General features: G+C 31.4%; 1 protein-coding gene across 1 annotated transcript in view; it reads left to right on the top strand.

The window, feature by feature from the left end:
- The window catches only part of LOC130662636 (glomulin-like), a 31,718-nt gene that overhangs the window by 6,774 nt on the left and 8,807 nt on the right, over nt 1–16,137 (top strand). The window contains exons 2-5 of the mRNA XM_057461534.1: nt 6,506–6,601; nt 12,366–12,479; nt 14,038–14,137; nt 14,223–14,526. Coding sequence (XP_057317517.1) covers nt 6,506–6,601; nt 12,366–12,479; nt 14,038–14,137; nt 14,223–14,526 — 614 coding nt within the window. The remainder of the gene's footprint in view (nt 1–6,505; nt 6,602–12,365; nt 12,480–14,037; nt 14,138–14,222; nt 14,527–16,137) is intronic.

Raw genomic sequence — 16,137 nt, 5'->3', positions numbered from 1 at the left:
TGAACTTTAAAATTTATTTTTTGATTTTTTTTAATTTAAAAAGAGCAACTAAATTAAAAAAGATTAAATGTTTTTCTTTAATATAACTCGCGGGTAACATGATATATTTTTTTACAGATTTACTCGCGAGTAGTTTAATTATTGCATACTTGCCTTATTAAAAAGATTACATTTATTGTACTTTTATTGTACTTGCATTGTACTCGCACTCTAAATTATTTTACTTGCATTTTTTTGTACTCGTATTCTCAAAGATGTGTAGCTTTACTCGCAAGTGACCTTAAAAAATAAATAATTTACAACTTATTCGTCGTCAGAAAAAAAATTATTCCAGACACCTTTATTGGACTGAATATTATTTATTTTTGTGTGCGACTAGCCCCCCCCTGAGGTATTTAGTGTTATTTTTTGGTTTGCGAAGATCGCACGGGAACATTCAAACATGGAGTGTGTGGGCGTGTGCACATGCGATCGCACATTTTTTCTGACGAGGCCTGCACCTTTGTCTGCTACCTTACACATTGTGAAAACTTTTTCTTCGTATTCGCGTCATAAGAAATAACATTTTATTTTACATAATTTTTTTATGTTGCAACAAATTCTCTTTAGTTTACGTAAAAATGTATGCGTTGCTGTAATGGCTCTTTATAACTTTGAATTTATATAGTTAATTTCTCACCGATGAGGAAACCCTTTGCTATTTACATCTGTTATCTAAATGCTTTTTTCTCCTAGCTAAATGTTTTGTTGCTACATTCAAACATTATTCCTTTTTCTTCGCAAGCATGAATTAAACAATGAACTCTGGAGACTAAATTAAGCCAATCACATTTAATTTTATTGTTTTGTAAGTAACCAAAAGTAAAAACGTGTGTAGCAGGGAAATCTTGGATCCAGTGAGAATGATGTGCACCCGAATTTTAAGTGAGTTTCTAATTACTTCAAAATGGGTTGTCATAAATTATAAGTAGCTTTTAAGTCTATCGTGTAGTTATCAGCATTTCAGCATTTTAAAAGTTTAAAGGAGCATTTCAGCACTAAATTTTGTTTCTATGAAGCTTTATGCTCTTATATGAAAAATATTATACTAAAAAATATCTTGTATCAAGGATAGGCGTCTTAGTTAAAATGCATAGAAATGAACAAAATAATGAATTATTACAGATCGTCTGTAACAAAGATATACGGAAGATTCTTTCTCATGTTTTTATAATTTTATTATCCATTTTCATCTTACCAATCATAGTGTGCATGATAAAATAAGCGGCAGTAATGCGGAGGACAAAGCTTCACGTGTCTTATTAATTGTATTTTTAATTTTTTTCACATATTTTGTGGGTACCTGTTGTTTGAAAGTAGCGAATATAAAAAAGAAAAGAAAGAATGAATATCATTCAAACTATCATGCCATACCGAATGAGCCTACAGCACTACTGACCATGGAGAAATCAAATTGTCCTGCAAAGTTCCAGAGTTTTTTAAAAAAAATCAAAGATGTCCTAGAATTGTCCTTGAAAGTAATCATGTTAGAAAAATGCAATTCCATATTAAAATCTTTTTACAAACATTATTACAGAAAGGATTTTCTCAAGTTGCAGTTAAAAGTAAAAACTTTTTAGCTAAAGTTTTCCTAAACTTTTTTATTTTTCATCATTAAGCATCATTTGTTATTTAATTTGTCATTTTTTATTGAATCAAAGTTTTTCTTTTAGTCCTAAATTTTCTCAAGAAATTAACATTCAAATTTCGTCAATGTTTTTTATGTGCATGTGCCTAAAAATGAAGTTTGCATTATATATAATATAGTCACCTACTGCAACATTTTGTTTGCATAATAATCTTTTAAACCAATCTAAATGATTGAAAAACTACTTATTGCTTTAGACCTATCATTTACTAAACGAACATAAGGTATACTTTTTATTAAGTTTAATGAATAAAGTTCCACGACTTTTAATACCTGTGAAAACTAATCCTCATAATGATGAGAAAAATATTTCATTGGATTTTCAGGAAAAGCACTAGTGAGAAACTACAAGTTCATCACATAAAGAAATTTCATAGATTTAGGTGAGGTAAAGTTAGTCCAGCTATAAAATTCACTTTAATAAGAATATCTTAAATTTACAGAACGCAATATTGCATTGCTGATTACATACATTTTTTTTAAACAATCTGTTTTTGTGTAACTGTAACTTTCAGCAATAATCCGGAGGATTCGCATGACAAACTTTTTTTGAAATAGTAATGACTTTTTGTGCATTAAAACGCCATCTTGGTTGCTTTGAAAACTACCGAAACAGGATTGGAATAATGCAAAAAAGTCACCATAGTTCGCTTGAAAACCATAGTTGGCAGAGGGGTAAAAACCCACCTATTTTTAAAACATGTCCTATTATTAGGAACCCCACCTTTATTTTATTTATTAATAGCCCCCCCCCCCCTCCCTATTATTTTGAGGTCAAACTATATTATATGTAACACTAACACAGGATTCGAATAAGTAAAGTCGGTTCGCAAAAATTTTGGCAATCTGTAACGAAGTAAACCACCATATAGATTGGCTTGGGAACACTTTAGATCAATTACCATTTTTCTATCGCTGTTTTTCTTTCTTAAATTTTTTAAATGCGATCTAAAAAAGCATTTTTATTGCCGCTTTTCGTTCTTAAACTTTTGAAATGTGATCTAAAACAGCATTTCTATTGCCATTCTTCATTCTCAAGTTTTTAAAGCGCGACCTAAAAAGGGATTTTTATTGCCGCTTTTCGTTCTTAAAGTTTTAAAAAGCGATCTAAAAAAGCTTTTCTATCGCCATTCTTCGTTCTTCAACTTTCAAAATGCGATCTACAAAAGCATTTCTAATCGCCACTTAAAAATATTCGATTCACAATTTTATCATTTTCTTCACAAAGTGATTCGCAAAAATGGCATTTCGAATCGCAAATTGCAAATTGCGAACTGCTAATTCGAACCCTGTAACACCTTATTAATTTGAACTTGTATTCAAAGACATCAGAAAGCACTTTTTGATATTATTGTTAAAAAATAATGGAACCTGCCCCAAAGCGATGTTAAATAGTTGAACAAATTCATAGTGAGAAAAAGTTAAAGTAAATTAAATTGTGCTTTTGCTAATTCCATTTGTCTGATTGTCTTGCCAAGAAATGTGACTAAAAATACCTAGTATTTTTGGAACTTTCAGCAAGATCACTAATGCATAAAATCTCTCTAGTTTTCCAAATTTTTAAAAAATGCCACTAGATAAATTTATTGAATCTTTTTACCATTTTTAACTTATAATGATTTTTTCTAATAGGTTTTGATAAACAGAAATATAAATTTAGATATATTATTGAATAAACAGAAGTAACTTATTAAATGAAAGAAGCAGAAAGTGGCTGCAAACTAAAACAGTACAAAAAAATGAGCAATTTCTGTTGTAAGGCTAAATTAACCTTATTCATGCCGTTTTGGAGGCCAAACCAGGGATACTTTTGTTAATAAACTTAGAACCATAAATGCATTATGCTCAAAATCTTGGGAGCTGTGTTTTTATCATTTTGGATATCATTTTGAAATATGAAAAAACAAAATTCCAAAATTGCAGAGCAGGTGATGTGCTTGTCCTATGTGAAAGACATTTCTATTGTTTTTTAACAATTTGATGTATAAATTATATATATAATGTACTGAAATTGTTAACTTAATATACTTCACAGAGGTAGAGAAATTCGCCCTCCCATTCCATTATGACATTGGGCGTTGTTTTATTTTGTTTAGACACGACCTATTCCCCTTTTTTTTTTTTTTTTTTTTTTTAAACCCTTGATATTTATATAACAGCTATAGATATGCAAAAGCCAACACAAATCTATTATAAAATAAAAAAACAAGCAATGTATTCAATAGTAATATGATTTCAAATAATAAAATTTTGTTACTTTGGCACCTCAAAAAGCCTTGAATTAGCCACAAACAGGTAAAATGCTAATTTAATTAGAATAAAACATGATTTTTTATCAATATTTAGAAAATTAAAAAAAGGAACGGTATCATCAAAAAATATTGCTAAGTCTTGTCATTTAAAGCATGATTTTTAATTGTCATGTAACAGACTTCATTCGTACCAAGTATTATGACTTCAATCCAATACAAGAAAAGTAATTACGGTAGGGCATTTTCGCCCTTCCCCTTTCCTGCCCCGGCACACTATACTCACAACCTATACCTTGCATGAATAGGGTTAAATGATCTGTCTTACTTGTGCTAGGTAGTTTAAGAAACAATAATTTACTCTAGAACATAAAGCAGCCCCACCCTTTTTACGACAGCCCCCTACTTTACTCAACTCATCCTTGTTTACTGAGAAATTGGAAATTCTTGCCTCTCTTTTTTATCCAACCAGGTGAATTGGGGGAACATCACTAAATTCTAATTAAGTAATTCTTAATCTCCTGGGATCACTTGATCAAGCTTATTATTGCCATGTCAAGTTAGCCCATGTTCCTGTTACTTGATTAGGGTAAAGTGTGGTAATGCCAGAACCTCTTTAGGGTCAAGTACAAGCGTAAGCTCAGACAATTTTTAAAATAAAATTTGCTTTTTTTGTTCAATAACTTTCAAACCTTCCAGAACTATCCCAAATTTTTCCAGAAATACAAAATTTGAGAATTTTATGCAAGCAAACTTTCAATACAATTGTTTCGTGATCCATTGTATTTTATCTACTTTTGGGATACAAAACACGATATACTACCCTTAATAAGCAATTATAGTGGTAGTATATCGTGGTATATAGGAATTTCAACCTAGTTATCGAAAAGTTATAAATTGAGTCAATAATTAAACTTTTGGACTACTTGTGGAACAAACAATTATATTATACTTGTGAAAGTGCCGAAAACAATATATATAATTTAAATTACAGAAAGTTAAATGGCAGCTAATAATGTCAACGCTATCAATGAATTATTGAAACCATTAAGTAAAATAATATTCTGTTATTGTCAAAGATTTTTTTATGATTTACTCATTTTATTTTTCACCAAAAGACGACCATGCCAAATAATGGCTTTAAACTTGACGGTTGTAAGACCATTATTTTTAAAATACCGGTGATTATACTCTGCATAAGAAGCATAATGATCACGCACCTCAGGAATAATAATGATTTTTGTTCTATTTTGAAGTAATTATAACCAACGAAAGCTTATTTAAAACCAATATGTACATTCTAGTCACTCCACTGATCATCAACAAAGCCCTTTCAGAGTTGGAAACCACAGATTACAGGTGATACCTAGCCATGTGATCCTTCACTGATATGGAGGTGAACATGGATAAGATATGGAGGAAACAAGTGTGCATAATTGCACTTACAAATGGAACGGGCAATATATTTTTGGCATTATTCCATTTGAATTTATTGTTAATTTTAAAACTAAAATTATGTTCCTTTGTTAATCTAAATGAAAAAACGAATTACTAAAAAAAAAATTATAGAGTACCAAGTTCGAAAATCAAAATTGCTTAGCTAGCGAAACCTTTTGTGGAACTGGGGGAGCAGTTAATGGCTTGGTTATTATCCCATTCCTCAGAATGGGGAGCGTCTTTGCATGACTACAAGCAATCGCTCCCCCTTATTGGTTAAGCCTGAGATATGATTTAAAATAAATTTTGCATACTTAATTTGAATTTAATCAGAATAATATATTACTTGAAGTAGCCAGCTTTTTATATGTACAGGCTTTGTTTAAATGAACTATTGTTAAAATCGCCACATAATATTCTCTTTATTCCAACAAATTTAATTTTTTTTGTTCAAGCAAAGACATATTGTTATATTATTATACATCCGACTTCTTTCAGAAAAGAAGTCTACATCTATTTTAAAATAAGGATATTTAAATAAAATCAGTTGTATATAGCATTTCATAGAGGCCGATGTTATAACTTTGCAAAGTAATCCTAATGTGATTTAGACCAATTAACATTGGTAATCCTAACGCTGTACAGTAACAGTGTTTAAATTAAGTAAAAATGAAACAAGAATATTTTCAAATTCCCTGCAACATGTTTACTTGTGAAATGTACACAGTGTGACATCACAAATCAACAAAACAAAGTTGGCGTTTGTTCGATAATGGTGGCAACCATTTTTGTGGGACAAAATTCAGACAGAAAAAAATCGTAATCAAGAAAAGAGTAAGATCCAGGTTTAGTGCAGGCAAGTGAGATTAATCTCATTTGCAGCATAGATAGGTTTCTAGCTTGAAATTTCCTCGAGATAGGTTTCTAGCTCGAAACTACCTCTGTCCAGTAAAGATCTGGCACAGCCAGATCTTTACTGGACAAGGCAAGCCTAATGTATAGTTAAAGGGGCTGTACTTTATTTTCAATAACAGTTTGGATGCATTTATTTACCATTTAGCATTTTTGGATTTGGACTTTAATGTGAATAATTTATTTTTCCAATATTTGTGTATAAAAATGATAATTTTAGATGGAAGATTGTGAATTTTTGGTACAGTGCAAAGTTTTGGTTGAAGAAAGAAAAGTTGATGATTTGCTGTTGATACTAAAGAATAGTGATAACAATGTGAGTTTTTTTTTACTTAGTATGTATTTCAATGAAAATATTTCCTATTAGCTGATTATTTTTTTATCATATCATATGGAACTTTTATTCATTGTTTTTTTTTCCAATATTCACAAATAACAAAATTATTGGTTACTACTTCAGAGACCTGTTACATGGCTGGTAAAATGGTACAAATGTATGCTTGCTACAAATCTTCTGTATGTCACACTCTAAACACTTAGTACTGGTAAAATGTTTGTTACACACCAGCTACACCATTTACTGTGTGTACATTTATGTACAATATGTTCTCTGCACTTTCTAATAAAAACATAGCTATTCCCTGTAATTGCTGAGACAATTTCTATGAAATTAATTATCATAGTTCCATAATTAATCATGGGAAACGAATAGCTGTGCATCACCTATGGCTACAGTAAAAAATTTATGACTATATAGACAAGCTCTTTCAAAAAGTACGTATTTTGACTTGGCCACATATAACCATTTTTACATGTTCAAATGGCATAATTTGATCATGTAACATAAAATACAATAAAGTTTGTATTTTGAAGGTAGAACACCTTCTATTTTTATGCAGAATATGATCATATAAATCTATTGTCTTCTATTGCAATTGAAATTATAACCAATCATAATGCTTTTTTAATTGGGTTATTGGGTTGTTTAGTATAAAAAATTTATCTTTAAATAATGTCATAAACTCGTCTTGTGTATCTTAATCCAAATAGTTTAAAGGCAGTATTTGCCTTTTCAACATCTGATTCTGTTGTTTTTCTTCTTTGATGACTCTTTAAAGGATCAACTACCTGCACATGCAGGAAACCAAAATTCGCATTCGAATCGAAGGTTTGCATTGTTTAAATGTTTGCAAATTCAAATGTTCGAAAATGGAACAAAATTAACAAGAATACTTCACCTGTTATTGGATCAGATTGATTTGTTTTGTTGCTCCCAAAAAATTGACTGTTTTTCTAAAAACTAAAGGGTTTTTTCACTGTTTTCACTTATTAACAATTATAATTTTACAGGTTGACTACGTCAGAAATATTTACAATCCTGGTATCAATGTAGGACCTGTTGAAACAAAAAATAGTAATAAATGAAATTTTAAAATAGGTAATAATTTAGGTAAATTTTTTTTTTCTATACATATTATACAAAAACAAATAAATAAATAAGGTAATCGAGAATAAATAAATTAATTAGATAGGTGAAATGGAAAAAAGCAAACTGGTACACTGATGACACTGGTACACTGATGACGTAAGAATGGGATAGCACGAAAATTATTCTACACTGATTAGTCAAAACACTCACACACAGGCAACAAAATCATTAGAGAGAGAATTTTAGAACAAAATGAAAGGCAATTAGGATAAAAAAGTGATTCAAATTGGATCAAATAGCATGAGACAAACAAAGTTATGGAGGAAAGAAATTAAACAATGCAAGAAAACCAAAAATCAAAACAAAATATACATAGTAACGATACTAATAGAATGATCAGAAAAATATATACATATAAATTACTACACTGCTTAGTAAAAACATTCTCAGGCAACAAAATTAATAAAGAGAGAAACTTAGAACAAAATGAAAGGCAATCAGGATACAAAAGTGATTCAAATTGGATCAAATAGCATGAGACAAACAAGGTTTTGAGGAAAGAAATTAAACAATGCAAGAAAACCAAAAATCAAAACAAAATATACATAGTAACGATAAACATGACTTGAACTAGAAAAACAAACAGACAGTAAAAATAAATTGAATAACTAAGACAAATTAACTACATTGATATTTCTTTTAAAAATAATAAATGACTTTTCGTTTCTCAAAGGTAAATCAAGTTTATTGAACAGCAAGGTTCCTTAATAACAAGTGGTTTTGCGACCAGCTTCGGTTCGAACACGTGGTACTCTGAGTAACGATTTGTTACCACGTGTGTTGATTCGATGTTCTATAAATTCGTATTAAACATTTTGAATTGGTTCCAGGTTGTGAATCGATTTAAATACATTGCTTACCATTTTTCGATTTCTTTGTAGATCAATTTCCGGCCAGGACATTGCAGAATCTGTGCCAATGATCCTTTTTGCTCTATTTTGTTGCGCTTGAAACTTGATTTTCCAGGTTAAGTTCAAGCCAGAAAATAGAGGGTAGCAATAATGAAGCAGTGGATTTATCATGGATTTGTAGATAGTTTCTGCCACCGTTGGTGGTAAAGTATAACGAATTTGACTGAGCAATGTAACACGTGAGCATATTCTCTTGTAAACCGAATTATAATGAAAATTCAAATTCAAATGTTGATCTAATGTTACTCCAAGATATTGGTACGATTCAGGTCGGTTCAATTCTACAGTATTGATATTGATCAAACAATTTGGTTGTTTGGATGGACGGGAACCATATAATACAAATTCAGTTTTTCCTTTTTTAAGGTTAAGTAGCAAACAATTGTCGTTCACCCATCTTTGAACAATTTCAGCTTCTTCATTTATAAGTTTCTCGATGTTGGATGATAATTTGTCGGAAAAATATAGTACAGTGTCATCAGCATACATCAACAAGAAACATATGGTAAGCTGGGACTGGAGGTCATTAACTAAGATAAGAAACAACAAGGGTCCAAGAATGGAACCTTGTGGTACACCATGTGTTATACTTTCTACATTGGAATATACTCCTTCATACACGACAAGTTGTTTTCGATTAAACAAGTAGTTACTGAACCATTCAAGTTCAACTCCATTTATTCCATAGTAAGGTAACTTTTGCAATAAGCATGAATGATTGACGGTGTTGAATGCTTTCGAAAAGTCCATATAAAGAACACCAGTATATTTACCTCCGTCAATGTTGTGTCGAATGTGATCAACCAATTTTGAAACCGCATGTTGTGTAGATCGATTGCGACGAAACCCACATTGACAGGAACTAAGTAGGTTATTGTTCTCTAAATGGTCTGTAATTTGATGACAAGCAATTTTTTTGGATATGACATTCAGGACAGATATCGGTCTATAGTTGTCAAAAGAGCTCCTTTTTCCTAAAGATTTATACAATGGTGTTACTTTTGCAGTTTTTTCAGCTGTAGGAAAAGTTCCTACTTTAAAACTCTAATTTATCAAGAATGATATCGGTGGTGCAACACCAGATGCTTTTGATCTTCTTATTGATTTCAGAGTCGGTAAAACATCGTCAACAAAAACTGGACTGAACTTAAAAGTCACTTTTTGAAGGTTCACGCATCTAAGGTAGCTTTGACATGGAAACGTTTTCCATGTAGAGTTCGAAATTGAAGGTATCTTCTTCGATAAAGAGGAACCAATAGTTGAGAAAAAGGTACAGAAATTATCAGCAATACGCTTTTTATCTGTTACGATACAATCATCAATTTTAAATGATCTACTCAGGCTTTCCTTTTCCTTTGAGGGATAACATTTTTTGATTTGGTTCCAGAATTGCTTTGGATGATGCATGTTTTCTTTGAAAATATGTCGTACATAGTTAGATTTGGCATGACGTATAGCGTTTGTTACATTATTACGCATACGTTTATAAGCGGACCAATCGATTTTGGCATTAGTACGTTTAGCCCCTCGGAGATAATAGTCACGAGTATTCATTTTAAGTTTAATTTCTTTCGTCATCCATGGGTTATCCTTGCCACGAATTTTCTTTTCAATTAAAGGTGCATGAATATCAATTACTTTAATAACATAACTCTTAAATAAATCCCAAGCAGCGTTAACATTTGGTTGAGATAGACAGTTTTCCCATGGTACGTTACGTAGATTTGATTTGAATTCGTCTTTGTTGTATTTTTTGTAGTTGCGGACAAATACTTTACGCGGCATATATTTTTTGACATGCATCTTACGGACTATACCAACAAGATCATGATCGCTGTAAGAATTTGCGTGAACAATTGAATCTGCTATTTTAGTGACATTGGTTGTTACTATGACATCAATCAACGTTTTAGTTGTTTTGGTTGTTCTTGTGACTTTTTTAATCGTTTGTATAAACCCATGAGACTTGAGCGTGTCCTTAATATTTCCCGGGTCATTACTCGCATGATAGTTACTGTTCATGTCTCCTAAAAGAATGGTCTCTTTTTCTTCTGCCGTAACTATTGACAACGACTCGTAAAATTTGGTTTTAAAGTGTTTATCAATATATTTTGAATTTTTAAGGGGGTTTATAGGCAATACAGACCAATATCGAACGACTGTTTGGTACGAATATTTCGATCCATAGTATTTCAAGACCATCAGTTTCTAAATCAAAACGTCGTTGATAACTAATATCTTTCCGAATATAACAAAGAACGCCTCCACAAGGTACATTTTTACGATCTTTTCGTTCAATGATGTACCCCGGAACATAAAGCTCAGCATTCGTTACAGAGGAGTCTGTGTGACTTTCTGAAACTCCGAAAATATGAATTAATTTTCCAGAATCCAACAATAATAATTTTACACTGTCTAATTTATTCAATATGACGTTCAAGTTCTGATGAAAAAGTTTCAAACCACGCTTCTTAATGAAAGCTGATAAATTGTCATCAATGGACTTGCAACGTTCACTCGGCAGGTTTTGACTCGAGCAAAATGAGCAGTAAAATTTTTCAGTGTTGTTTTCATAGACATCGCGCATACATTTTAAATGGAAATTCACCTTACAATTTTCACATTCTTCTGCTTTTTGATTCTTTCTGATTGTCTTTGAACACGATGTACAAACATTTCTAGTTCTAGCCGGTCCAGGGCACGATTCAATATCTCCAGCAAGTAACAGGAGTAACTTGAAAAATGTTTGCTTCGAACGATAATCTTGTGTTCTTGATCATATTGCCATATCGAAGGATAAATAAACGTTTCTTTTGTGTCAATTACTACATTACTTGTTTGAGAGTAGCAGACAGATGTTGCATTTGTGAAACCTGGACATTTCACTGTAAAAATTATGAAATTGAATAACAACAACAAACGCTCGTCCGCACCGCTTGCTGCCATCTTGACTACCCTCTTGGACAAACAGGTGAAGAAACAAAAAAAAGTATAAAACCTTATAACTTCATCATAAATTACAAAGATATATAGGAAGTTTCCACACTAAAAAATTAACTGCTTGAACAATTTGAGTGAGAACAACTGAAGTCATTAGTTTTTATTCAAAAAATGCGTCTTCTAATATTTCTCTATTAAACGTTACTCCTAAGAGGGCATCTATATTGTTATTTTATATATACTATATTTTGGTTTTTAGGGTGGGGTCTTTAATAGAGGAGCATTTAGAAGAAGGGTCTGTTATTAGAGTTTTTTACAGTATGTAAACAAGACACACACAAAAAAAGGTTTATAAAGCTTGGAGGAAAACTGAATTCACAGGGAAATTTATTGATGCTTAGAAGAAGGAAAAGTGTTTAGAATATATTTAGTTAACATTGCACTTTAAATTGATATCATAAGACTTCTATGTGAAAGAAAATGGATTTCAATTTCTGGGTTAATTTTGGCAGGTATGACATCTCTACTGTGTAATGACTTGTTTTCTTCACCTTTAACAAGGCCAAGTAGTTTCTCGAAATTTCTTGCACAAAGGAAAGGGAAAGTGATAAGAAGAAATTAAAAGTGCGAAGAGCAAATGGTTTACATGATCAATGTCATATAAAATTTAATTTTTGAGACAGCTCAAGAGTTGTTTTAACCCTGCTACCCTACGTACAATCTCTAAATGTTTTTTCCAGGAGCGTATTTCATATTGTGGATGGGAACTTGTTGGCATTTTTTTTCAACATTTAAACCAATTTAGTGAAGAGGAAGTAACTGCCATCAAGTCATGTTTAAATGTCTTATTGGGGGTAAGTGTCATGCACTTTATTTATAAAGTGTTGTAAAATAAGTTTGTCGGTAAATCGGCCATGAAAGTGTGTTGTGCAAAAGTTTTTTTTTTTTATTTTAACTGCTAATTGTTTAGTTTAATATCTTCATGGTTTTCTGTGTTATGGCATATTAGCATGACTCACTGCTTTTTCATTTGTTTTTTTAAATAAATCTACATATTATTATCTTGGTCAGAGTTGCTTACTTCTGAAGCCATACTATGTATATAGCTATTACATTTTTCTACACCCTCAAATACCCTGAATTCAATAACTGTTTACAAGATGTTTAATATAAATAAAATATCTATCATAGTACCCAATACATCTGTCTGTGACACAAAGTATACCAAGTTTCTTCTTTAAAAACCAGTGCATTTCTGCAGCTATAGTCACAGTAATAACACCTGTGCAGATTTTTGAAATCCCTAAGGACATTATACCTGTCTTCTAAAAATTAAAATCACAGAATCACATTTAGGATATTAGTCTCTTCTATCTGGGAAATATGTGTAGCTGTAAAGGCACCCTACTATTGCCCTTCCCTAAGGTGCCTGAATTCTTGAACTTGGTATCACCAAACTTTTTTTTATGCCATTCCTTTACATTGTTCCAAAACCACCCCATAAAACGTTAAGTCAATAATATTCTTTGTACTGAAGGTACTGTATTTTAAATATACACAAAATTGGCTCGAATATTTATGACTATATTACAACCACTGCAGTTTATATCTGTCGACTACTTGACTTTTGTCTGAGGAAAATTATTTCATGGAAAAGGAAATACCAAACCAAAATAGTGGAAAAACATTCTTGACTAGTATATCACAGTTTACCTAATGCAATGAATTAAGTAACTGACATCAATCCCAAAGAAAATTTATTCAAATTATAGAAAAATTTCACATAGGCATGACTTGATTTATAAATTTTTTTATAATATTTCCGGTTTGTGGATCATTGAATTGTAAAAGTTCATTCGTATAAAGTTAGTGGGCATTTGTTCCTTGAAAGTAGCAAAGATTAAAAACAGAAGTGTATTTTTATCGACAACACTTAATTAACATTTTCTTATTATTTTCAACTGCAATTAATAAGTAGCACTGGTTTTAAAATACATGTCATTTCAATGTGCTGAATATGATTTAAAAGAAACAAATACATTATAGACGAAAGATCAAAAAGAATAATGTCAATCTGGTACACGTTTATATTCAACAGTAATAGGCATTGGCTTCCTAAAAACTGTAAACAGGAATGTAATGAAATGATTAAGTCAAAGAACGATAAGAATTTCTCTTTTCAATCGGAGAAATTTGTTGTATCTTAGCATAGGTTATCTATTTTTTGATATATGTGTTTTAACGGAATCCACAAGTATGAAATAACGTCTGACTTTAAATTATAGAACTGAAAATTTTGTAATTATATTTAGAAAAAACACTTGCTTGCTTTGATATGAGGCATGATTACTAAAAGGAAATTAGCAGTCGGCCTATTCATACCTTAACTGTCTCGCTTACATTGTTTTTTAGGTTTGCAGTTCTAAAGAAATGATACTAGCATTAGTAGAACAAATCTCCTCCTTATGCTCCTACAAAGACTTTGTTATTCTTGTTGATGCGTGTTCTCAAGGTGAATATAACTTTTAATGTTTGCTGGAAACTGTTAGAATATTGGTTCATTATAAAGTTTTACTGTACGTAATTTCATATTGTAGCTCTTTTGAAGTTGAAAAGCAAACAGTCCATTCATTTTGAAGATGTGACAAAGGAAATAACCAAATATATGGAAGATGCTTTGTCAGATAAAGAAACTGTGGAAGCAGAAGAAGAGTATGAGCATAGTGACACAAAAGATGAACTTGAAACAATGTATGATTGCATATGCAAGTTTACATCAACCATGGTGGCAAAAGTTAAAAGGAGGAGGTGTGTGGACGTGGATAATCTATATAGTGAAACAACATCAAATGATTGGTGTGAATATGAAATCACACAAAGTAGAAATATTTTGTTTCAGTTGTAAGTAAACACAGTTAATTTACATCAACTTATTTGAGCTCTTCAATGCTTCTGTGATATGCTTAAGGCAGTTCCCTATTTATCATATTTTATAACAGCATTAAAATCCCTTTTAAGGCTGGTAAAATTCTGCGGATTTCTTGTATCTTGTGTCCTAATAAGTGTGCCACTAATCTTTGCATATCCAGTAAACTCTGAACCAAGGATATTAATAAAGGGCGCCGCTTTTAAAAGGAATTGAATAGGATTTAAATGGTTGCTTTATGGTTTGTATCTCCTTTTGTTGCCTGACTGATACAAAAAACCAGTTAGTATGAAAAAACCCGATAAATTAATTGGTTTACGTCTTATTCTAACAGATCTTTGTATGAAGGCATATTAACCGGTTTTGGAAGCCATTACTAAAATGGTAACATAAAAACGTAAACAAATAAAAAACATTTTCATAGCACACAAAAATATAATTCCTTAAAACCATCTTTCGTTTGATTTCACCTAAACAATGATTTGAATTTGTTTTGTGTACTTACACAATTTTAAATCGAATGATTTTGAATTCGAGAAGTATCCAACTCGAACATGCATTTTTTCTTCCTTGGTGCCTTGGGAATAGGAACTTAAATATAGCTTTGTTTGTTTTGTTTACAAAGGAATATTTATTTGCAGACCAGATACAGTCAGGTAATAAAACTTGGTCAAGGGCACAGACCTCCAAGCTCGATCTGTACTTTTGACCTTGGGCTTTGTATGTACAACATCACAACCGCTCAGTATCTGTTAAGTCTTGTACACCTTAATTAAATAGGTGTACGAATTATGAAAAAAAGAAAAAAGAAAACTCTCATATTGCTCTAAAAACTGATTCTTTGTGATTTTATTTCTTTCTTTCTTTTTTTTCCTCTTTTTTATGATAAATAAATATGGAAAACATTTTCAGATGACTTTAAAAATTAGCTTCACCATAATGTACGTAGAAAACTGGATTGCCAAAGAAGTTTTTTTTAAATCTTGGATTGTCCTTGTTGCAAAGTCCTCGACGGAAGTACTGGTGTCATAATTGTCAAGTTGATATGATGTGATTTGCCTATCTTTCTGCGTTTCAACTTCTTATATTCGCTCTTAAATGCGTAGTTATAGTAACAATATACAACTGGACAGACGATACTATCTAAAAAAGCAACAGTATAAATAATAATTTCTGTCAAACTTTTTGTATTCCCACTGTGTTTTAGACCTGTTCTTGTGTTGATTAATTTATACGTAATGCATGGCACCCACATGACAATATAACTCAGCATGATTTTAAACGTAGTTTTGATGGACTTTTTAATGACTTTGTCTTCCACTTTTTTATTACTTTTAAAGCGATTTACTATTGATTTTAATCGGTTGTCACAAAACTGAGACGGAGCGGACAACTTTCCATTCTCTGTTTCGTTTCTCTGATTAAGTGCACTGACGATTGCCATGATTTTTGGAGAATCTGAAGTACTTGGGAGAGGAGTCATGACATGTTGTGGACTTACTAACAATGTGGAGGGCACCTCGAATGGAGTTGAGATTGTGTTAAGATTGGTTTTTGATTTTATTGAGTCTTGCAATGGATTGACT

This window comes from Hydractinia symbiolongicarpus, chromosome 10 (genome assembly GCF_029227915.1).
Source record: "Hydractinia symbiolongicarpus strain clone_291-10 chromosome 10, HSymV2.1, whole genome shotgun sequence".
In the NCBI taxonomy this organism is placed as follows: domain Eukaryota; kingdom Metazoa; phylum Cnidaria; class Hydrozoa; order Anthoathecata; family Hydractiniidae; genus Hydractinia; species Hydractinia symbiolongicarpus.
This window is presented reverse-complemented; position numbering and strand designations above follow the sequence as displayed.